Source organism: Falco naumanni, chromosome 2 (genome assembly GCF_017639655.2).
Source record: "Falco naumanni isolate bFalNau1 chromosome 2, bFalNau1.pat, whole genome shotgun sequence".
Taxonomy (NCBI): Eukaryota; Metazoa; Chordata; class Aves; order Falconiformes; family Falconidae; genus Falco; species Falco naumanni.
This window is the reverse complement of record NC_054055.1, coordinates 91,116,669-91,142,241: the sequence shown is the minus strand read 5'-3', so window position 1 is coordinate 91,142,241 and position 25,573 is coordinate 91,116,669. Positions and strand designations below refer to the sequence as shown.

General features: G+C 39.6%; 1 protein-coding gene and 1 long non-coding RNA gene across 5 annotated transcripts in view; one reads left to right on the top strand and one right to left on the bottom strand.

Moving 5' to 3' along the window:
* SMPX (small muscle protein X-linked) overlaps nucleotides 1-14,648 on the bottom strand; it is a 44,401-nt gene extending 29,753 nt beyond the window's left edge. Inside the window, exons 1-4 of one of the 4 annotated variants that reach the window (XM_040582535.1) lie at nucleotides 14,527-14,648; nucleotides 10,921-10,980; nucleotides 5,888-5,977; nucleotides 1,491-1,644 (exon numbers count right to left, since the gene is read on the bottom strand). In XM_040582535.1, coding sequence (XP_040438469.1) covers nucleotides 1,504-1,644; nucleotides 5,888-5,977; nucleotides 10,921-10,959 — 270 coding nt within the window. In that variant the 5' untranslated portion in view covers nucleotides 10,960-10,980; nucleotides 14,527-14,648 and the 3' untranslated portion in view covers nucleotides 1,491-1,503. Of the gene's footprint in view, nucleotides 1-1,490; nucleotides 1,645-5,887; nucleotides 5,978-10,920; nucleotides 10,981-13,512; nucleotides 13,739-14,526 lie in introns of those variants that run through there. The other 3 variants (XM_040582536.1, XM_040582533.1, XM_040582537.1) reach the window with 3 other exon arrangements.
* On the top strand, nucleotides 2,523-25,468 carry LOC121082884. The gene is made up of 3 exons (XR_005826167.1): nucleotides 2,523-2,533; nucleotides 9,337-9,340; nucleotides 25,317-25,468. It is a non-coding gene; the product is annotated as an uncharacterized LOC121082884 (long non-coding RNA).
* Nucleotides 25,469-25,573: the final 105 nt, after the last annotated feature.

The window sequence follows — 25,573 nt, the reverse complement described above, 5'->3', positions numbered from 1 at the left end:
CAACATTATATTGTTAAGGGAAGGTTAATCAATAATGCCAAGAAGGAACTAAAGCAAAAGATCTTCTTTTGAAGCTGGATTTGAAACCAAACTTGCCAAAAATTGAACTGTGTTTAAGTCCATGTAGGGAAAGGCAACTGAGGTTCAATTCTCAGTCATCTGTAACTAGAGGGTCGACTATTGTTTGAGACCCCTAGAAGTTTTCTTAAATACCTGTAAGGAGCATGCACGATGCTTAATTAACACAGTAACACATATTCTTAGGAAATGAATGAACGTATGACTCTTCCAAGAAATTTAATGCATAAACATACGTATGGTCTACATAATCTTGCCTAAATGTAACATACAGCAGGCACAATAGATGGAATGATCCCCTGTGCATCCAGCGCTGCAATAAAGGAATGCCTGCTTCTTAATACTACTTTGGTGTTAAGGAGTTTTCTTACTCCGAATTTCAGTGACACTCTCAACCCCTTCATCACAGCCTGTAGTGATACCAGGGGTTGCCCCAGCCCAGGTGCAGGACATTGCACTTGGCCTTGTTGAACCTCATGAGGTTCACATGGGCCCACTTCTTGAGCTTGTCCAGGTCCCTCTGGATGGCATCCCTTCTCAGGCATGTCAATGGCACCACTCAGCTTGGTGTTGTCTGCAAATTTGCTGAGGTCCCACTGTCTGTGTCATTGATGAAGACACAGTACTGGTCCCAGTACAGACCCCTAAGGGACACCACTTATCACTGATCTCCATCTGGACACTGAGCAAAACAAGATTAAGTATGAGTTGTGGGGCTCGTCATAGACCAGTGGCTCAACCCTTAGGTGTCTGGTATTGTCTGCAGTGCCTGAGGGTCACTGCCTGGTCTCCAGCTGCCACTCCAGAGGAGCACAGATCTCTTCAAGGTCCTATACCATATTTCTGAGCCCCGCATAGATATACAGCAAGTCCCTGGGTGCCACAAGTGGCATTGGTACATTTCTGTTATCACATACATGGAGCCATTAGCATGTCAGTTTTGAATTACAGAAATAAAGTTATATCAAATATCTAACGTTCCAAAGGAGATTTTTAAAAACACTGACCTACTTGTCCATCACTGCAATAAATTTATTTGCATTGTAAAACATTTATTTGTAGTTAGAGTGTAAAAATACGAGTCCTATATTCTGTAAAGCTGGAACTTGTGCTTGCAAAGCAAGAAGCTGGTATTTGTAAACTGGCTTCAATATTCCTAACAGCTGAACACACTTATTGTTAGGTCTGTTGATGGGTGCCACATATCATCAGATACACTCTCCTATATGCTCCACGCTTGAAACAACAGAATTCCAAGGATTATGACATTTTCTTCTTATATTTTGTCTTTGAAATATGGGGTGTAATTCCGGGTCCCCTGAAGTAATTAAAAAGGCATCTTTTGACACTAAGAAGTTCCTGGATCTGCCTGCTTCTCCTCAAGCCATGCAAAGCACCTCTCTTTTACTCACCTGCTTGTTCCAGCTACTGTTCAGCTTTTGGGACAAATTTCAGCTCGCTCTTTATGTTCTGGATCTCTGACAAGTTGACAGCAGGACCTGGAAGTTTCTTAGCCCCTGGGAGATGTTTCTTGTCTTTCTCCTCCTCTGTCGAAGCAGGAACACTCTGCACAAAAGGATACCAGTGACCTTATCACTGCAGTAGCAATATCTCAAGCATGAGCATAGGTCAGTTATTTGAGAAACAGGAAAGGATGCTTTTATGCTAAATGCAGTCCTAATGGAAATGGGTGGGAGGGCAGGAAGAGATAGGTTATTTTGTTGGTTGTTGTATAAAATGTCTAAAAACATACTGAAAAAAAATTAGAAGGTGCTCAGTGCCGAGGAATGTGGATATTTTGCTAACTGAGTAAGAATTTACAGTGCCAGACCATTAGCAGAAAATCAACTGGGTGAAGCATTTAAAGAAACTCCCAGTTCCTTTGTATTCTAGGGGAAAAAAGCAGAAGAATCACTTTAATCATCTAATTTCTTTCAGAGTCTCATAGTTGCGAGCCATCTTGTGCAGGTCTGGAGCAGAGCTATGATAATAGGTTATAGACCCCAAAAGCTCCAGCCAAGCTCAGTTTGAGTTGATGTTTAATTTTTCTTAACCTCAGTTGCAAGACCAGAAGGGTTTCTGTCTTTTTATGTTTGAATTAAGGTAGTGCCTCACAGCTATTTTGCGGACACTGTAAATAATTTCACAATTAAATTATTTCTTCTTTTTTACTTACTCTGTGAATGTCCTCTTCAGATAGGCTTTTCTGAGTTAGTTCAGTATTTAGATTTTTTTAGCCACCCTTTCAGGAAAGGTGTATTGATTGTGAACAATCAGTTTTTAATATTTGACTTTATTTTTAAAATTCTAAAGTTATCTGTCAAATATTGGTCAGTAAACCCCTCTTTTTTCTGTTGACTAGTGGACTACATGCTAATCAGGAAGAAGACTTTTTGCAATGCCAAGTAACAAATAGACAAGGAATTTTAGAAAAATGACAGTTTTCTTCCTATCTGTTTTTTAAGAACTTTGTAGAGATCACCGTATATAAGAAAACTGAAACAACAATTGTATTGCTTGGCTTAGTAAACTTGTATTATCTTTTCTCACCTTTTAGCTAATACACTATTTGTTAATACCTGGTAATACTAATTAATAGCATTATACTATTGTTTCTCTTTGGTCATTTAAAATCCCTGCCAGCAATCCAACCCCAGCTACTATATATACTGTTTAATGTCTAGCTTTATGATCTAACATCCTAAAACAGTAGTAAAGCAGAGCAGGAGAATAAATGATACAGAAGGTGTTTGGAACGATGCACAAAACAAAATTAGTAGTCAAAGATGCCATGAGCTTGTATTGTTTGCTTCAACAGTTTTCCTGCACAGCTAGCTAATCTGAACAATCAGGAAAAATTACCATTCCCCCAACCCCTTAGTTCTTATTAGTACATAGCAGATTTGGTGTTAAAAGTACCACCGCAAGTCATCTACAATACCATTCCTCTCATAGTACGAATGGTGCAAACTTTGACCATGTTTTGGAGACTGCGCACCATAAATTGATGTCAGCTTTCCCTTCTAATCTCAGGTGTGTGCTATTTATGACTGCACCCCTCCCTATATCACCCACTCTGTGTGCAGTGCACAGCTGGGATCAGACCTTGGCCTTCAGTTTTATTGAAGAGAGTCTGAAGAATGACTTAGATATATGACAAGAGTTAACAAATACATGCATGGAAATGCTCTGACTGAAGAAGAGTTATTTTCTGAAATTTCCACCCCCTATTCCTTTTCATGTTAACATGTCCGCTTTTTTGACCTTCAAAAATACACATTCCCATCTGACTCCACCATCCTTTTGAGTAACACCTGTATTTCCCTCATCTCCTTTGCCAAGGTCTCAAAATATAGTGAAAAATGCTAAGCAGCGTTAGCAAAAGTTTTGTGGGTTTGGTTTTTTTTTTACAAATACAAAAGTATTTGTCCAAAGCTGCTCTGAAGAATCACAAGCTGTATTAAAAAGACGAGAAAACTGAAAAAACAAGTCCACTGGTAGCATTTTTATTCTATTCCTATTACAAGATCTGTTTCCGCATCTTTACTCCCATAGGTTTGGTTGCATATTGGCTATAAAGCCAGGGCCAAGAACTTTCATTCCATTACGTCTGTCTCATATATAGTATTCACGTAGCTGAGAAGCAAAGCAATATTCAATTATGCAAGCAAATCTAATTATCAGTACTAGTCATTTATTTTATTTCTCAAACACTACCAAATTCACACATGCTGTATTAGTTTCTGCTTAATAACATGCATTCCTTCACCAGTTTAATTACTGCAGAGAGAATAGGCTTTGATTTCTTTCCAGGGGGAGGAAGCCACAATATCTGTTCAAGGTCACGTTGTATGCTTGGTTTTGTTTTTTTACAAAATCTTCTTAAGAAGAGTTAAGTCAGCCTGGGTTTGATTTGTTCAGGAAAGTTCTTTGTAAAAAGAGCACTATTTGTATTAAGTATGTCGAAATTCAGGAAAAAAAAAATCTGCTTTAGACAGAAAAGAAAGAATTAGCTCTCACACAACTAAACTTGACCATTTTAAGTGCCTGTCCCAGGGCAGAAGGAGCTGATGATTTGTCCAAAACTAATCTGGCTGCTTCTTGTTTGGAGCTGAGTCACCAGCAGTGCCACCGCGTGCCTGGAACGAGGTGGCTGTCCGCTCCCTCCTGACCACCACAGCTCTGCTCTGCCTGAGGGGAAGGCTCCCCCCAGCCATGGCAGCTTTGCTTCGGCCCCATGGCAGCAAGTCCACCCGGCCGAGTCCTGCCAGAGGCAGACCGGCAGTATGGGGTCGAACCAAGACCTTCCTGCCCTTGGCTCTGAGCAGCATTGGCGGTCTGGCCCAGCAGGACCAGGTCTCAGTTGGGATTTATAAAACCAAAATAAGGCAACAGGCCGGGAAGCCATAAGCATCCATCTTGAGTTTTTTTCTTGTTTGGAGTATCTACCACTACCTTCTCCTCCACGGTTAGTTTTAGTTCTTACTTATTATAAAAGTTCATGGTAAATAAGATGCTTTATTATAATCCAAAAATATGATATCTGGGTTTAATCACAACCTTTGCGATCAATGTTGGTTATAGTATAAATTGAATCTTCTATTCAAAACTCAGTGTTAAATACTCTCTGTAAAATATAAGCATGAAAACACAGAATTCAATCTAAAATGGAGTATTTTTACTACTATGCAGGTAAATGGGTTCACAATTTCTGGTTTTAATTTGCAAGTGTCTTCACATTCAATTTTTCCTTGTCAATAGATATTCCAAAAAGTGTCAGGTTTGAAAACCTGTTCCGACATTGTTAAACTGTAACAATAAATCACACCATGGGGCAGCTGGTAGTAGTGTATTCTTCCAAAGCCTTGATATAACTTTTCCTGCTGTGTCCCATCATCAGCTCTTATCTAGATAAATACTGCTGGTGAAATCCTGGCTCTCTTTCCTGACAGATTCTGCTGTTGAAGCAGAGTGATGCACATTTGAAACAGTTTAAATGCCTATAGGTGCCCTGGCACCAAAAAACAGAACTATGCATATATGATGTTGTCATGGTTTAATGCCAGCCAGAAGCTAAAGTACCTCGCAGCCACTCACTTACTCCCCCTGCCCTGGAGGCATGGGGAGGAGAATCATAAAGGAAAGTAAAACTTGAGGATTGAGGCAAGAACAATTTAATAATTGAAATAAAATAATAATAATAATAATAATAACAACAGTTATAATTAAAAGGAGGGAGAAGGGGAGAGGAATGAAATCCGAAGGGAAGAGTTCTCTCAAGTGATGCACAATACGGTTGCTCACCACCCGCTGACCGATGCCCAGCCAGTCCCTGAGCAGCAGCTCCCAGCAAACCCCCCCAGTTTATATACTCATCATAACATCCCATGATAGGGAATGTCCCTTTGGCCAGTTCAGGTCACCTGTCCTGGCGGCGTCCCCTTGCAATCTCCCATGCCCCTCCAGCCCTCCCACTGGCAGGGCCTGAGAAACTGAAAGGTCCTTGACTTAGTATATACATATCCTAGCAATAACTAAAAACATCAGTATATTATCAACATTGTTGCCAGCCAAATCCAAAACACAGTACCAGCTACTAAGAAGAAATTAACTCTGTCCTAGCTGAAACCAGGACAGAAGTGCTTAGTAGGTGGCCATTTATTTCCATGAATGATCAGTGCATGTTCAGCTGTGGCACCTAAGTGATGCACAGTGGTACGCAGTGCTGTAAGATTGATTAAAAGGCTTTCTTATATCAATGGCAGGGATTCTCCTGGGGAAAAAATCAAACCCCTGGCTTTTTTCTTACCTCCTCCACTTCTTCAGGTGCAAGTTCTTTTCTTTTATGAGGGTGGCCTGCACCAGGTCGAAATGCCCCCATTGGGATGTTAATATTAGCCTGTGAGAAGGAAATTATGATGCATATAATAGTGACTGATAAATAAACACACAGTTGGCAAACGGCAAAACTCAAAAGGGGTAGAACGAGTGTATAGACATTATTGTGGTTTCTGAGCACTTATGCCTTCAGTGTATGCACCATCCATCACAGCACTCCTGTGGGAAAGAAAAGTGCTTTCATCTCCGTTTTAAAGATGGAAAGTGAAAAAACAAAGCTACCTAGAAAGCTTTTAAAGTTCTGCATTTTAGCCTCCCTGGTTTCACTGGACTTTAAACAAATGAGTACCAGACACCAAAGTGTCTTTAGACATCTGCGTCTGCTTTGATTCGATCAAGGTCAAACAAGGTGAATGCCAGCATCAGCATTTAAATGTAAATCACCCAAACTCTACCATGACCCCCACACCACCGGGCTGCTGTCCTTCCCCCAGTGACACCAGTTCTCATCACGTTTAATCCCAGGCAGTTAGGAAGGAAAGCCTGCCCTGAGCCAACTCGAGCCATGAGTGTTTCAAATGTGATCTTACAGACAAAATTTGCCCACGGGTGCTACAAACTGCAAATGTGTCGCCTTAGTCCTGGAAATCTGCCCCTGGGTTGCCAAGAGAATTTGTGGGAAAAGGCAGGAAGGGCTTTTTGACCTTCCAGCCCCATCTCGGTTTTGCCCAGCAGCCCCAGCCCAGTCTGCAGTGGGGGCTTGCGGGTCGGAGCAAGCTGGGCCAGCTCCAACATCAAACAGACCACTAGCCCCTGGCTTTAGCAAACTCCCCTCAGAATGATACCCACATGACTGCATCAATCTGACTTTTTATCTGTGGCAGAAAGCCAGTAGCTATAACACACGTGGGGCTGATAATAGATACCTTAAAAGTAAAGATTTTTGAGAAAATAAATGCAGAAAATGTTGCTTAGGGAAGAACAGCTAAAATGTATCCATTTCCCGATGGCTGGATTATTTTAAAAGTCAAATGGCATGATCAACTAAATGCACAATTTATGCCTGTTCTTATCTCGTGATCTCAGAAGAGAAGGTGCTCCTAGGAAATGTCATCAAAATATCATGACTCCCACTGGTAAAACCAGAAGGTGAATCGGTAATGTTATGGAGTGGAAGCAGAGAACCTTCCAACAGCGAGCTGTGTTATTGTAGTTTACCATCTGACTGATTTGCATTAAATGAAGATGAATAATCCCATTCTCCTGCTCAAATCGCGGTCTTGCAGATTGTGCCCCAGGCTGGGCAACCACAGGAAAACAGCCCACTGTTTTCAGTAACAACTGTTCTGACAGCTGTCATCAAACGTCAAGCAAATTAAGAATCCTTTTGCCAAGAAATAAGCACCTTTCCCTGTATACTACCTATCTGTTTCCCATTATGGTATTTTTCCAAGGTGATGTTGCCATTTCAGTGGGGCTGGCAAATGTCCACAGGGCCATGTAGTTTATAGACAACTGGGCATTCGTTTCATAAAGGTTTTTCACTGAGCATTAGTTTAGATATAGTGAAAAACCTTTCATCTACACCTCCTAAGTTCCCAGGAGACAGGGCATTTTCAGCCTCACGGTACTTAACCTGTTATTTCATTTATGGGTGGAAAAAAACAGCTCTGCTATTTTTAACTTTAAGCATCTTCCCCGCCAGGCTCCGGTACTTTCAGACAGCTTCTTTTTTCGGAATTTGAAACTTCTCTGTACTTTACAGCTAGCGTGGTCATACAGGTTTGCAGATCTGAAACATTAAGGGTTATCTCTCCTCTTGGTGCTCATTTTAAACTCAGGCATCCCTGCCCCTCACAGACACCAGCCTCCCACAGCCACCCAGGGCACAGCACAGTGTGGCAAGCCTGATGCCCAGCCCTTGTGTTTCCTACTGTGAATGACAGACCAACTGTGACTAAAAATGGTTCAGGAAACAAAAATGAACCATTAAGTGCTAGACTGTTAATTAAACAAACTGCTCTTTGGTCTACTTGAGCATTTTCACAGTAATCTGTGTCACACAAGAGCAGTTTGTACTATTTTATCTGCAGTAAGTATGTTCATATCAGAGTTTGGACAAGATGTACACAGACATGAAATATTAATTTGGTAAAATGAGCAGCCTGTAAGACATAGCTTCACGTTGTCTAGGTCTGATAACACATACCACACATTCAATTATTTCTACTATGAAAGGAAAGTATGACTGATTTCCATACAGCTCCTGACCAGCGGCACCAAAGTCCTGAGCTGTAAATCTCCCTCTTAATCCGCCGCTGGCCCCTTCCTGCAGACAAGCAGCCGTGTAATGGGTGGACCAAATTCTATAAGCCAGTGTAGCTCTGCAAGGACTCTGCTGTGCTGCTATCAGCACAAGTTTGCAATCTTGTATTAAAAATACATTTCATGGCTCTTGTCACCTGTCTGCTGGGGTGGAGATACGAGTCTCACTGACCTCTTTCTTGCCTGCTCTCCCTCCAGTAAAATGTTAAACAGGAATTTTTTTGTTCCAAACTCCTGAGCTCCCAGACTATAATTACTTTACACAGACTTTCTAGGTGTAATTATTATTTTTAATCATAGTAATTATTAAAACTATTGGGTTTGCATCTTCTTTTGGTTTTGGAAAGTGCCTACTGTGTTTTGGATGTCATTGCAGTTTTCATAGTGAGTAAGTATGCATACTGATGTACTCTACTAAGGTCTTCCTGAACAGACCGAAGGAAAAATAACTGTAGGCATGGCATCCAACATATATTGCAGTTTGACTCCATTTAACTGGTATTTAAAGATTTGTTTGTGTTATTTTTTCTGTTTAATAGAGACAGGGCATCCCAATTAGGGTACAACTCATGCATCCATGTACGAGTTGAGGACTGTTCTGGATAAATTCTTCACAGCATCACAGCCATTCCTAGCTCTCCAGAAGGATGGCTGAATAAGCTGTAAAGCCACTTTAGTATAAACAATTTCAGTTTAAAAAAATAATAAAGGAACCGCAGAGAAAACTGAATGAAATTCAGAAATAATAATAATAATAATAATAGGAAACCCTTCACCTTTATCTCTGGGGAAAGCCAAGAGTGGCGCTTGTGGGTAGAATAATTTTCAGCCAGAGCTGTACACAGTCTTTTACACGCTGAGAGGAGGAAGCCAGCAATGAATGTTATCAGGAATTAACAGTACTTTGGTCCTCTATCACCCTGAACTACTCTTGGGAACCAGTCGCTACCTTTAAGTCTCCCACATCTGTATTTAGTGGCTGTTGGCAAGTGATTTTAACATACATCTTGTGCAGTCAGAAAGAAGCCATTTCTGACAAAGAGTACCATGAAATACTTCAGTTAGTAAAGTATCGTTAAATTTCCATTGCTGCAGCATGGTGTACATTCTCCAGGGGATGCCTGTCCTACTATTATAGCACATAATAGCAAGGGATTATAATATATGAATCACAACATATAAAAGTAATGTGACGTTTTGAGTCATGATTCTTAGAGTGCTCAAGGTGTAATAGGTATCAATCCAAGCACAAGTCTTCCTGCTGGAGCAACCTTTGACACAAAGCTTAATAGATTTAAAGTTTGTGCTGTAATTTTTCTCATGAATCAAATTACCTTTGCAAAAATTAAAGTTTCTTAAAATATTGAACTTACAGGACTTTTAAAATGGACAAACTGGAACAATATTTTTACATCTAAAAGTTGGAAAGTCATCATAAAAATAAAAAGGAGTCTATAACTACTTCTCTACATTACAGAAAAAAGTAAACCAAATTCACTCCTTTAAAATGTTTGTTTGCGTCTATGGAGCTTAAACGTAAAATGTCAATAATTTGGACCTATAAATTATCTACCTTTTTTCATTAATCATACAAACATTTCCATAGTCACTGTAAAAAAGGGACGAAAATTTGAACAGAGTGACATCAATACCAAACTTCTGCTAATTTCAACTGAAGTGCAGTAGTTTATATGCCTGTTGCAGTAGAGTTGATGATGATAAAGAGAATTAGCATTTTTCAGTGTCTTGCAACTTCAGTATGCTGTCTAGCCACTGGGAAATTAATCTTCTTGACACTCCAATCCATTGAGCTAGAATTTTCCTGGGGAAACAGAGGACAGCTCAGACTTCAGAAATTCCATTTTGTGTTTCTTACATAATCCCAAGGGAACCTAAACTCATGGTAAAATTCCATTGCAAGTGCACTTTAAAAAAATACATGAAATATCTGAAAAAATCTGCAGTTCAGGATGTATTCTGACCTTTTCACAAGAATCAATGATAGCATGAGCTAAATACATTCTTTGTGATGCAACTTTATTATGATGTTGGGATAATTCTCCAGCTGTTTCTTTTACAAGTATGTAACAACCAATTTCATCCTTATAAGCATATACCATTTGAGGAGGTATGTGACACAGAAGAATTTCTTAAATTAAAACATCAACATTTTTCTCATTTGGCTTTTAAATAAAATGCTTCTTAAACAAATATTCAAAGTTGTAGGGTTTTTTTCCTGAAGGAATGCACACGTGAACATTTTCAAAATACCTATCCCTTCTTTTTAACCTATAATTCTTTCAGCATTATATTAACCCTGTGGGAAATCTAACAGTTGCAAGAATTAGTTTTACTCATAATACTGATCAGTTATAAAGATGCATCACTGTGTTTTCCTTAGCTGATCCGCCAACAGCCATAACCTAACACTGGAAAGACCATGCAAGCAAGAGATTAACCATCCCACCTGATCCAGTTTTTTATCAGCCCAGATCATAAGACACTCTTCAGGTCAAACTTTTTCAGTACTTTCATGTCTACCAAGCTTTTCACTTTCACGGAATAATCTCCAGTTAGCACTTCTGTGGTGTTTTGTCTGAGTAAAAGTGCAGTTTGCCAAGCACTGGAGGTTGAGATTTATTATTTTATTATATTAGAAACGTAAATACTGTCTCTTACCTGAATGGCTTTGACATGTGACGCTGGTTGTTTTGACATTTTTAAGACAGAGGCTTATCCCTGCAAGCAAAATGGGAAAGTGTTACCAGCTCTGACATTCTGATAGCTAAGTGAGATAAGCTAGAACTTAGCCCATGCTGCCTCTTGACAGGCATCCATTTCATCTGCCCAGCTCCTGTTTCCATCTCAGTTTCAGAGTTGCTTAGTTATTCCTTCTGAATACCAGAAGGAGACAGAACACCTGAGCTTCTCCAATTAATGTTTCATAGCCACAAATGGAGCTATCTCTTTCACATTAAAAATAACAATGAATAGAGATAAGGAATCTCTCAAACCTTCACGGCATTATAAAATGAGTAAGAATTAAGGGAAGCATTTGTGGATAAACAATGTGTGATTATCTCTGTCACAGTATATATGAGGAAATTATTAGAACTCTCAGTTTAAACCTTCTTTCAAATAAAGCCTAACTTGCTACAAAACATTGGTAAATGCAGACATAACCATTTTCTGACTCACAAATCCTTGCAAAACCTTAATGCCTATAGACTGAAAATGATCAAGATGGTCAAACTCTAAAGTCCTCTTTGACAATCGAGGGCACAAAGTAGCTGCTCCTCAAAGTTATAGAGCATTAGATTAAACAATTTTCTTTAGAAATAAAATTAAAAAGGACAGAGTTTTCCCTGTAGTTTTATGTACGTGGAGAAATACGAACTGATGCAGTATTAATATGCAATAACAACAGGAAATACACCAAAATCAAAAGATTCTGTAAAGGTTAAAAAAAAAAAAAAAAAAAAAAAGCAAGAAATGTTATTATCAGATTAATTGAAACATCGTCTCAGCCTTTTATTCTTTCACTGAGAATTAAGATTTTAACTGCCCTAGACCTTCATCAAAGCCTGGTTATTTAACCATTATAAACCAAAAAAAAGATAGTAATACTAAAAGATGAGAAATTATTTCACCAGAGAACTCATTGATCACAACCAATCTACAGCATATTTTTGCTACTAAATGTAACCTGAAATGAGAAGGAAAATATTGAGAAAAGTAATAAATGATGCAGAAGAGAATAGTAGAAATATACTGAGAAATCAAAAGTGGGTCAAAGGTTTTGGTACTGCAAAGAGTGTAACGGTCACATGGAGGCGGTACCAAAGAAAAGCATAGACGAGTTGTCTCGCTTCAGCTTGGAATATCAGCCTGAAATTGTATCACTGGAGCTTCGTGGAAGACTTGCACTTGCATATTCTCATGTCGCTTTAAATCTGTGTAGAATGCTGAGCAGAACTTACAGTAAAAATGACCTGCCATTAGAGGTCTCCCTCTGATCGCACTCTCAGCTGTAAAGAGTGCTTCCAACCAACGCAGGCTTAACTCGGAGGACATCATCTTCATAGGCTGCTTTCGGTTTTAACTGGTTCTACTGATTAATAAATCAGAAAAAAACCACACCACCATCATGCAAAATTAAACCAGAAGGCTTCCAGTGAGTTTTATATTGTGGTTGTATATTTATATTTACAATCTTAAAACCAGAGGTAGTTTTAAAAACTTTAGAATTCACTTTGGGGAGTGAAATCTCAGCCATTGAAGTTGATGACAAAATTTGCACAGATTTCAAAAAGCCAAAAGGATTAACTGAGCTCTCTCTCTCTCCTTCCTTTTTGAAAATCTTCACTATGCCAAGAAATAACTGTGCTGTGAACGAGTGGTTGTATTCCAAAGATGAATACAAAACAATCCTCCAGTTTATTGGAAAGATAGGATTCATAATACAGGAAAGTTTAATTAATTTTTCTTATCATCTTCTCCTCTTTCTAATCAGAATGAAAAATGGAAACAAAAGCACAGGAAATTAACATAAAACAGATCTACTTTCTAACCACTGTCACAAAGAAATTCATGCTGATGTACTTCTCCATCTCGCATGCCAGCATTGCAAAACCACCGATATATACTTCTTGGGCCACCTAGAGCTAAATGGGTAAGGATTTACACTGAATCTCAACTTTAAAACAAGCGCAGCGATAGAGCTCCTCAGTGAGGTGCTCTGGGTTCACAAGAAGTCTGCGTTCAAATTGATTGCAATCAGACACTGGTTCCTAAAGACAGATGCATGATACAATTGTGTAGGACTGCTTTCGGAGGAGGTGATTTTCCTACCAGTTCGTGCTGTCCTCATTACTGCCAGGGAAATCAGGACAACAGCACGTTACTGAGTAAAAATAGACAATCTTCTCTGGCTCTCTCCCCTTCCCTCCCTTCCCTGAGTTTCCCTCCAGAGCAACACTGACCATCAACCACAGGAAAAGAAGCCTCAGATTACAGATACATCTATTACTTGAAGTGATTAGATCATTTTTACATATTCCTTGGTTCTTTTGCCACACATCTCAGCGAGACAGTCAGGAGTGCTGCACTCGTATTAAGTTACTTCTGGCATTCCAATCAGCTCTGCAAACTTGAAAAAAATCCCTCTTCACCCTCATTTCCACAGCAGGATTTCACATGCGTGCAGCCAGAGAAAGGCAGGCGCATGCAGCCTGTGCTCCCCAGCACCTTTTTGGCCTCCCCACACCTTACCTTTTCCCTTCTATGGGACGCATGCTGAGCCAAACTTAGAAAGCAACGGCAACATTAGTCCAGTTTGGAGTTGTTTTATGCCAGACTTCCCCTGCAAATCTCCTTGCTTCGCACGAAAGTACTCATGAATGGGACTACTTGTGAAATACAGGACTACTACAGTGAAATAAATGAGTGTTTTGAAAAGAAACTTTGTAAAACAAAGGACCTGTCTTCTGTCCCTCTGCTAAAAATAATTTCTGACAGGGCTGCAGCAAGATAATAAGCTGGCTTATTCAATTTGCTTTAAATACAATATCATAATGCCATCTGTTGTAATCTGCACAAGAGATGTACAGTAGCACAGGGACAAGAGAAAAAGCCCTCCCCCTGCCCCAGCTGGAAGCTGCCCTTTCTCCCTGCTGCACTCACGGCACCAAGCACAACGGGCATTTCGGACACAGAACTGCAGTGTATTATCTCATTAAAAGGCTTTGACAGGAACTACACTACTGTGAGACCCAGCTAGTGCAAAGAAAGACAAGAATCCCCTGATTTGCAGCTTCCAGCCTGTCACACAGAAACTTACTACATGCTCTAGGCAAATGCAATCACGGTTTCTGCAATGCGGTTGCCTCCCCTACAGTTACCTGCTAAGCTTACAGTGAAAGAACACCTCTTACCATCAAAATCCCCACGTAATATTTCACTGACTATAACAAACATATAGAAAACAATCAGCATGCCTATGTACTACAGCACTCGAGCTAATACAGTTACACTTCTTATGAGTCACTAGGTATTTAACTGACTTTCTGTATTAAGTCTTTAAAGATCTCCACAGACTACAAAGCGATAATTATAACAATCTGTTCTGAATATGCTGATACGCTGTATGAGACATTAAAATAAGCAGAAACCCACAACTATCGTAGTCACCTTGCATTAAACAGTTTTCATAAGGGTCTTTCAAGTTTTTAACTGACCCCTTCAAGATTAGCTTACTTATTTACTTATATAAGAAAAGCTCCAAACCGTCAAGTGAGTACGTGCACCTCCTTTCGATGCTGAAAGAGGTACCTTCTTCCACCAGCTGAGGTATTGACTGCAATCCTTTTAATGTGTCTGAAATAGCTCCAATGCTTTCAGCCTGGACGGCACTGAGAGCTGCTCCAGGCTGGAGTGGGACTCAGCTGAGAAGCGAAGTGTAAAAGGGCATTCCTGTCATAGCTTCCAGTTGTTCTTCCTAAATATAGAGCTTGATTCACCCTGTAACTTAGTCCCCTGTGACACTTGACCATCATCAAACCAGGGCTCAAGTGTCAGGCAGGAGGTGTTGAAGGAACACACCTTTGGGTCCTTTCCTGCCCTCCCTCCCTCTCACTGTTGCTCTGGACTTTCCACAAGTGCCAGGCATACGGTGGCAGAAGGGAACGGGTAACTCCTCCTGTGGTGGTTGGGGCAGCGTGTGCCTCCCTACTGCCACACCAGAGAAGGAAATAATTACGGAGAGATAATTACGAAGAGCTCGCCTCAGAGGAACTAGGGGAGGTGAATGCCACACCAATGCAATTGTATTGCTATTGGGTTGGGAGCAACGTCGCGCAGCAGCTGCCTCGGGGTCTCAGCGTGGTGGTGCTCCATGCAGCACAGCCGTTCCCACGGGAAGGAGGGCTTCTGACTGTGCAAGGCCATAGCAGCCAGCTGCTGAGCCTTAGGGTACATGGAGGAAGAGAAGATAAGGAGGAGGGGGGGAGGTGCTATAGCGCGCGAGGGAAATGAAGCGTTATTATACAGTTGTGCTCACGCTGGCTGGGTACCATCTCCAGTGAAGGCTACTGAAGGAGACCTGCCCCAGCAACTCATGCATAGGGCTCAGCCTCATGTTTCCACTCCCAGAATTACAGCCTCCTCTTCACTGCATCTTCCTAAGGGTGAACTTTCCCCTTCATCGCTCCTCTGCCATACCTGTTCTCCACCTGACCCACAACACTAGCGCTGATAACAGCATTGTCATTATGGGCAATACCGTACTGGCCACTTGCAACTTTTAGAAGATTAAGAATTTTCAAAATTAGTGCCAAAGACACAGATAACAACTAGTGGTTGGGGTAGTGGTTTCAGAGAGGATTTCTCTTTACTTTAACTTGTTCAACCAATCACTGTTTTCATTTCAAGTATCTCAAAGGGGAAGATGACCACACAGACCACTTCATTAAGCCTGTGACTCACTCCCTGCTGCCCTCTTTCCCAAAACTGCTGTCATCATTAAGCAGCTGATATAGCTGATGACTTGCTCTAGCAGCTTGCAGACTATTCATAGCCACCTCCTTCCCAAAGATCCACGACAAGATGGACACCCAACTAGGCATATGCAACAAGCACATGCACTTGTATTAGGTCAAGACTGACAGAGATAATTATAGCAATTGGCTTGTTCCAAGGAGACCCCTTGGCCCATTCTTCAGAAAGGCTGAGCATGGCTGTTATCAAATATTTCGAGGTTTAAGAAGACTACTGCACTTGAACCATGGTAGAGTTCACAACAGGGCTTAAAAACCTGTCTTTTGCCCAGAATGCAGGATTTTGCTGTTACAGTCTAAGGTCCTGCCTTCCAGGTGGTTGAGGCCACATTAAAGCAAAGCTGAAGTCAAATAAGTGACTTTACATTCCTCCTTGTGAAAGTTTATATTTACACAAAAGTATTAGAAGGCAATGAAAGGGGCACTACATTTTTTTAACAAGGTCTTATACACAATTTTATTTCAATTTATATTACAACAGTTATATTACAAACCAGCTCTGGAATACCCAGTTACTTCTTCCACATGTCATTAATTTAGAAAAGGTAGGCCATTGCTCACATTTTATAATCCCATCATTCTGCAAATATGCCTAAGAAATACCAGCTCAACACTGTTTCCTTCAACAAATTTTCATGGCAGTGACAAGTGATTTCATAGATAGTCTTAGTGATGTGTAAACAGGAGAAGAATCTACCTCTGTCACATACCTAACACCCATAAGCTATCACACCTAAACTGTATTTAATTGTGGGGACAAAGGAGTAAACCCAGATTTTATCACTAATACCAGAAAATGTCAATCTGAGTAGATTTTAAAGGGAAAAATAGACCTACCGTTATTTTGCAGAGTACCATTCATTTGAATAACGACTGGCATGCATAGCCCCATGACTTGCAGATTCATCTGCTAAATACATGCAGCAGGTGATTTAGAAAGTAAATAATGAGGCATAAGTGCATTTTAGATGATAGATTCAATGCCCGGCAAGTTAGGACTAGGTACATCGTCACACACTGCATAAATATTATGTCTTGTGTACAGAGACCCAAAAGACATAGTAACAAAGTATTTGAAGTATGAAAATCTCAATATAGTTCAAAATATACTTTTATTGCATTCCTAGAAGCTTGTCAAATTAACACGCTTCCTGGAACAGCTTATTTGTTTCAAAAGCAAAGTCAATGTTTAACAGAAGCATGTACGTCTTACTTCTTGACTGAGATATTTCACTGTATAATGTCAGACTTTTTTCTTTAAGCTGTCACTACTTAATATGCTTTTTTAAATGTTTTGCTTTTTGAGAAACCTCATGAGCACAGATATAACTTCCCTGAGGCTCCCAAAAGAAATTTTTTTTTCCTATTATAGTCCAAACTGTTTTAGTGTAATGCAAACAATGTAATACAATTGAAAATGTAAGTCAACAAAGGAGCAGTTAGCTCACTTGAAATAAGACTTCTCTCAAGTAAAAAGCCAATAAATTAATTCCTGGAGTTTTGTTTCAAATTACCAAGTAGCAGCAACAATTTCTAGATCTTTGGCAAAGCAAATCTTTGCTTCCCCATCTTAATTTTAGCTCTATAAATTAAAGTTTATTACCAGGTAAGGATAGTGGGCCCATGATATTAAGTATTTGGTTAATTAATTCCTGTCTCTACCTTCATTTGAATTGCTTGGTGAAGAATATGAAAGTTAAAGTTGCAGTGCAATTCAGCAATTATTATCTTTGTTCAACACACCTAAGTTATTGACTAAAAGCTAAAAATAAGAAACCTGTTATCAGAAAGATTTATCAGACATAAATCCCAGACAGATCCTGGGAAAAAAAATAACACCATCCGTTTTCTAACACACACAGATTTTATTTGTACTTTAGGGCTCTTTACCCTTAGTAAAAGTGTATACTCTGTGTAGCAATGATTTGGCACATAGGCTTGATGAAACGCAGAGACTTCTAGGAATGGTACCCAGGCCTATGAGTTTAGACAGAACTACAGAAATTTAAAATATGGTGGAGCTAGCAATTACCAGGCATCAGAGCCCATTCTTACTCTTGCTTTAAACTGAAATTAATTTTGATTCCTAGACTGCAGAAAGAATATCAGACCTCAGCTGCTTTGTCAAAAGAGAAGTTGTTTGTGGAAGTATCATCTACCATTAAACTGTTTCTTCCAGTTTCCTCCAATCTATATATTTTTTAAGATCAAGAAAAAATCAAGCACTTTCTCTTGAGTTCCACTTGTACAGCATGCCAACAACAATAACATCAGGCTATTTAAATAATGAATGACATAAAATAGCATACAAAAATGTTTGCTATTATCTAGTGGACAGGAAATCAACAAACATATCTAAATTAGCTGCTTTTGTTTCTGTGACATTGCTGAGCTGCTAAATATTATTTCAACTCCTGCATGCTCTCTTTCTTTTCAATATAAAAGCATGGTGATTATTATCACAGACTGTTCCATTAAGAAATAATTAGCCTTGTATTAAGAAGATAGTCTCATTAGAGGCTGCCAGTGACCTTGATCTAAATTTCAGAGTTCCAGCATCTTTTAATAGTGTTGTTAGCATCATCTAGGAATTTGTATTAAGCTCTAAAAACTGCATTATGAATACAACCCCCACAAAGTCTAGAACATCATAGTTTTGACCACTGAATTACTCAAAAGGCATATTTTCTGTTGCTTGTATTCTGTAAAATTCCTACTTATCAAAATGTTTTGAGTAACTGAAATGTGATGATGACATACAAGCAACAAATTTGTTTCCACTTTGCTCCTGTGAAATCTTAGCCACTATACCTGGAAAAACTGATACCATAAGAAAAAGCAAGGCTACTGGAAGATTTTGAAGGGAATATGAATTTCAAATGATGTGCTGATTTTGTAGATATCCTGTCTGCTATAATGATTCAGCATCATTTGGAAAAGAAACAAAAAAAGTGACACTGCACCATCAGGTATTGTTCTGGGCAAACATCTTTGACAAAATAGGAACTAACTGAGTCATTGGTGAAGTTTTGAACAGAAAGACTGCTCATTGTTTTCGCAAGTCAGGATAATTTGAACAGGCATCTATTATCTTTTTCAACCCCATAACAGATTCTTTTGGTGAAGGTCATCCTTCATCTTCATCCTTCATCATTGGGCCTGTTGCTTACCTGTGCTGAACACTATTAGCTCTTGTCTTCAATGGTCAGGTTAAGACCTCACCTGATGTACAGGAGGGAATTTTGCCATTGTACCCAACTGGTCCAAATATGTATAGGAACTAGATACAGATATATCAGAGGCCTTGGGGACTCAGCACCACACAAAGCAATGTACTTACCTCTTGTAAAAGCATGAAACAAAATTGCAGCTATGCAGGTAATCAGCTCACACAGCTATAATCCCACTGTAAGAGCAATCACCTGAAGTCTAACAAAGAGAAGAAGGACTAATTTCTGACAATTCTTCCTCTAAATGGCATATTAACAGGAATAAAGACATGGTTGAGACATGAAAAATCTGCCTGGTAGAAAGATGCACCCAGAACAAGGGAGATGAGGCAATGGGCTGGAGGAAGCAGAATATCAAGGATATTCTAAAGAAATTAATGCCTTTAGATTAAAAAAATGACCAAATTCAAGGACAACTGCACCAATCTGCTGAATCATATGTGATTGATCAGTTGCTATCTTTGGTTTGTATCTGCTGAGCAGAAAATAAAAGATGAAGATTGATAAACTGTGGGTGTGAAGATTTTTAAAGTCTCAATCAATATCAGGATACTTATTTTAGTTCCCATGAGTCACAAGAAAAAAAATTCTTAGCTTCTGATGCCTCCAACATTCTGAAATATAAGACAATTAAGAATGAATGCCTTCAGTGGTGAAGATATGAATAAATTTCCTAGTCATACCTATCTATCAAGTAGTCAAACATGATCTATATCAAACCTTACTTTTATTGAATCAGACCTGCTACAGGGCCATTTTTCAATCATCTGTGGTCTCCTGCCGCACAAATATTGTACCTGCTCAGAGAGAAATTGCCAAAAGAAGTAAGTGTTGGCACAGAAAGCCCAGGTGCTAATTTCCAAATGATGTTTCTCAATAGAATATCAAATCTCAAGTATGACAAAAAAGAATATAAACAGTTTCTCTTAGGAAATTATACAAAGTAGTTGTTAAAATTTTCGCATCTTTCTTTGCACCTGTATGAAGTAGGGCTGTGGACTGGCAATATCTTCTATCCAAGGATAATAACAAACCTGAAGAAAGAAACTATAAACATTAAGCTGCTTCATTCAATCACATCAGGCTGTGCAGCTCAGGGGGTAGCCCTTTGAAGTACAGTTCAGTTCTCAAGATCTGGAGCTAAAAGTGGTGCTTGAAAATCACCTGTCCTGGAAATGACTTTTGAGAGCTGCAGGCTGCTCTGTGCTTCCTGCACCCACCAACTATCCGTGAGGTGCCAGACCATAACATTTATACTTTGACTAGAGTATCCATGAAGGTGTTTGCAGCTTTACTGCAGCCAGCTCTCAAACTGATGATTTTTATTAGGAAAACAGGAACTGTTCGTAGTTCAGGTTCCTCACATAAACTGATCTATGTAAAGCAAAGCAGCTGTTTTGTCACAGAGTTCACAGGTGCTCTGGCTGACAGGGGGCAGAGGGGATCTGTAGTACCGGGACACCAGTCAAGATGACAGTTCATCCACTGTGTGGAGGGCTATGTGATCATGAAGCAGCTCCCTCTTGTCATTGAGGCAGAACAAAATCAGTGCTGGTTTGACTGAGCGCTGTGCTGTATGATGAAGCAATTCAGGAGCAACTTCAACCATCCCTAGAGTCCAGGTGGGCAGTTATGGTCATATCCTCACCCCTTCATCCTGTGCAAGACATTCCAATTAGTCAGAACAGCTCAATACCATATATGCATAGGTGAATACAAATGCTACAGGCTTTAACAGTCTGTTAAATTAAACTACAAACTACTTTGCTCCAAAGCATTATCTCACTTCCACTTATGCAAGCTAAGTGCACTTCTTTGCCTAGGGTTCAGTGCTGCCCTACAAGTTTTGGGGTTCAAACTGGATAGGTCTAATGCTATCATATGCTTTTACTTCAGGTTACAGTAAGCACGAAACAATACCTGTTGGACTGAAACTATTCTACACTTACTTTTCATTCTGCAGTAGAATAGGGGATCGTGTATATAGGGAAATGTAATTTAAAGCAAAAAAACCCACCCAAACCAAACAAAAACCCCCAATACCCAAACCTTCCACACCAACTCTTTGGCATTATCTTCCCTGTGCGCTCTCCTCCTTCTCTGCTGAACTCTTCTTTTTCCTGCATTTTAAGCAAGACGATTTTCAAGCACAGACTTTTAAAGTTGTAAAGAGATCCCAATGTAGAAGCTAATGCTGAATAGCTACTCTACAATAGATATTCCATGCTTTTTCTCACCTACTGCAGAGGATGCAACACCCAACAGGTGAGCAAGCAAGACGATCACCTAAACTGAGCAGCTGAAGCCTCAAACTAATATACTTACAGTACTGTATTCTAGAATAATATTTGAGCTACATCTATCAGGTTTCTCCTTTTCCTTTGTTTTTCTTTAGCCTCACATGCATTTCTCCTTGGAATGCAACAGCTTTGGAGGACCTTCTTTTGGATGTAATTCCAGTCACAATGTGCCTAACAGAGTTACAACGGATGGGTAAATGCTGCTATGAATTAAGAAAAACCTGTTTTGTTATAGATCAGCACTGGTATTTAACAAATGATGAAAAAGCATGTACAACTGCTCTTTGCAGCAGGTTAACCTAGTAAAGGCATGTTTCTATGAATGCTTGTGCTTTTCCTTTACTTAAATTGTTCACATGAACAGTGACTTAACAAATTTCATCTGTTTAAAAAGTCAAACCCCCATCTTTCCAGCATGTATTTTTGGTAATCAGGTTAAATACTGCAAACAAATCCTGAACCTTAACAGAATATTTTGACCTCATTTCTATTTAAATAAAGCAAGACTGTTTTGTTCTGTAATTGGAACATTAAAAAGACCAAGAAATTTGTGTAACATTCTGCTCTTTCCTTTTCTAGACACAGCAAGTATGAAAGTTCTTTTCTTGTTTGGGTTTCAGTTTAAATGATCCCTTGTATTACATATCTCCATAATTCCCATTACCTGAACTTCTCCCATATACTGAGATTTTTACATAGTAACGTTAGTAAGGTAAATGAAAACATATTTGTCCTTCAAACATTTACAACTGCTGCTATATACATCTCTGTAGTGTGCCAGTCTCTGTATGTCTCTTCTTGTGTCTCAGATTTCTTCTTTACACTGACCTTCTTACTCCTTCCAGAAGCAAATTCCTAACCGGCACAAGTGCTTAATGGACCATGTATTTCATCTTTACCCATCTATTTCTTCTTTCATGCATCCTTATCTGTGCTTTAAACCCTCAGCCAGACTTGTGTGCTCATTCTGCATTCACATGCTCCATGAAAGTGCCCCTTCATTTCAAGTTACGATGGTAAATTAACATTTGCAGAATCACATTTTATTCCAGTCTTCCTTTCCTCTGTTTAGCTCATCTCAATGACCAACAATGTAGCGATGAATATTACTCAGAATATATCTAAAAAACCCATTTCCTCTCCTCAAGGCTCAAACACTTACCCGCCCAACTCATGTTCTGATTGTATTGTCTTCAAACTGGCAAAATTTACAACCTCTCCATACCAAAATCCACATCTTAGCTGATTTTAGGTCTGAACCTGCAATGAACTGTGATCAAGTATAACTTCCCTGAAGCCCTGTAAACCCCTCTAACATCAGAACTTTTGAAAGTGTTGTTAAGACTGGTTTTACTTCTACTTTGCAATGTGTCTTTTATCGTAGTATCTGAATAATCACATCTCTACTTCAATAATACATCAAAGTTGAAGAGATTAATTATTAGACACATAGATAATTGATTTTAAGATAAATGCATTTACTATGTCTAGAAAAGGATGCCTATGATATTAAGCTGCTAACAATTTGATAATATCTTAATTAATGTATTATTAACGCATTCTTTGATATTTACTTGCCAAATTACATTTGATCAGTATTATTATGCTTATGAGATTATTCTTTCTCAGTCTAAAGTTTTTGTATGAACTTGGATACTCTTGCACATATAGATATGTATCCTTTTCTAATGTACTTCAACACTTGCCCTTTTGAGATCCACCCATGCCCTCCCATTAAGGCACACCTCAACTGTGACTTCCAAAACTGATGGTTACATGGCTTTGTAACAACACATGGATACTGTGCACTAACATGATTAGTGTATTTTGCTTTAGTCAGTACTTTTGCTTAATCCATGGTTGTAAGGAAAAAGAAGCAGTGGTAAAAGGTGCATAAGTATCTGTACTAACTCCTGAATCATTTTAAAGTAGGAGTCTTTAACCCTGAATACCTTAACTTTCAAAATGCAGTCTCTCCCTGTAACACTTCACCGTCTGCAAGTTTCATTCCATAGGAAAAAGGACTAACTTTGCCCTTCCCCCTAAGCAAAATGCTCCCTCAAGTTATGCCAGTAAAGAATGCGGCAGGCAGTTTGCTCAGAATATCTACCTTCCGCATTCTAGAAAATTCTTGGTTTTGTCTGTTTTCTTGTAATAAACTTTCTAGCAATAAAATACAGAGTGTATTTTAGCTGCAGCCCTTTTTAGTTGCACTGCCAATTTCTATGCCAACTCAATAAAAGTCAGGTCTGTACTTTATACGGTATACTAAGTGAACAGAGAGGAAAAATACAATAATGTTACAAAAGCTATCAACTGGATCATGTTGGAACATGTCCATTTTAGTGTGCTTTATTTCAGTGAGGCTACGCCACCAGTAAAAGTACTTGTGTTCTTAACTGTTTGAGCATGTTGCCCCACACACACCCCTCCCCATTGCTTCTAAAGATCACCACTAGGATAAATGTTGTATACTTTTATTAGCTGCATGTTGGCCAACAGAACAACGTGAATTTTCAACCAATAAGTTGTAGAATTAACTATATTTGCATAATTTCTCAATGATTTGCAATGAACTTGCTAGCTTGGGAAGAACTGCAGAAAAGTCATGATCAGATCTGGTTGTGCTGGGACTCAGTTTATAATCTCTTTTAGATGTGGGGGACACCTCAAAGTTGTCTATGTCAGTGCACAATCTTAAATTTGATTGCATGCAGGGCTGGATACACAACCTGTAATTCTTCAGCTTTTATGTTGAAATGAAATTCTTTCCAAAGTTCTCAGAAGGCATCAGTTAATATGAAAGGCTAGGGATTTAGGGATGATAGAAATGTAAACTTTGGGGAAAACCATCCCTTACTAGAGACAAAAGGCAAAGAAATTCACCAAACAGAACAAGTGAAAGCAGGTATGCATTACCAGGTGTCACTTTCCCCTCTGCCCCCACAAAAGACCAATGATGAGAGAGTAGCCAGGGCTGTCTCCACTTGCTTGCTGATCTAACCATCTCCTGGGGTACAGCCCCTTACTACCCCTCAGCAATGCCATGTCACCAGTGAAAAGAAAGGGAGCTGAAAAGAGCCAAGGAGTTCCAAGCTGAGATGTTCTTCCTAATGGTAGCATAAGAAAAGCTTGCAGCATCCATTTTGGGAAGGACAGGATATAGAAGCACATATGGAACAAAGAAAGAGCTGAAAAATCTGAAAATGTGACTGGAAAACCAGCATTAAAGACACTTAATTCTAGCAAAGGGAGGGCTTGGTGCATGCTTGAATTCAAAGGACAGGCACTGGTATATCTTTGTTAAACACAATATATATTCTATAAAGATTTCTGTGTAGAAAAGACAGGTTGTGGTTGGTTTTATAAACCCTTCCCCTAATGGCAGTCCCAGTTCTTCCACAGACCAATGCATCAGAGCTAAAGGACATATGTAATAAGCATTTTCAGGACAGAGGCAGCCTTTGCTCACAAACCAAGGCCAAGGAAGGTTTACCTGGAGCACACAGGAAAAGGTAGACTGGAAGCCACTGCAAGCAGGAACTGCAAAGGGCTCCGTCACTGCTGCTGTCCTGGTTCCTGAAAAATCTTTAGAAACAATGAGAAACTGAGGACACGATGGCACATCTTTTTCACAGAGGGAAGGGAAGGAGCACCTCAGTCTGCATAGTTTGTGTAGGCAAATAAATACTTTCCCTTAACTTTTGCCAAATGTTGTTCTTGTTTGCTTTTAGCGTTCAAGATTTGAGTGAAAGTTTTCAAACTAAGAAAGGCTCCAAGAAAGTAACCTTTAAGCATAGTGACCTCCTAGCATGTCCCGCTTCTAGTAACAGCGAAAAACACGCCCAAGAGGAGTGGGGGAGATCAAAAGAGGCATACAATCAGAGAATTGGTATGATAGTGGACTGGGAAGGAAACACAATAGCCCAGACAGCATTTGCCTGAAAGTCATTCATACAACAAGCCTCATAAAACGGTTTTGTTGTGCCAAGAAATCAAGCGTTAGATTTCTGGAAGAATGTCAGTAGTTAAAGTGAAGCTCCCTCACCACTGCTTCCACAATCCGCTTTAACCTCACCACCCCAAATAACTTTTATTCTCCCACGTTTTCCTCATCATTATCAGCGCAGCCCCTCCAGAGGGCTCTGCCGGAGCCCAGCCGGGAACGGCTGCTGAGCCCCGAGAACTCGGAGGGGGGGGACGCGCCTGCGGCTGCCTCTGACATTCGACAAGCAACATAAAGACCACG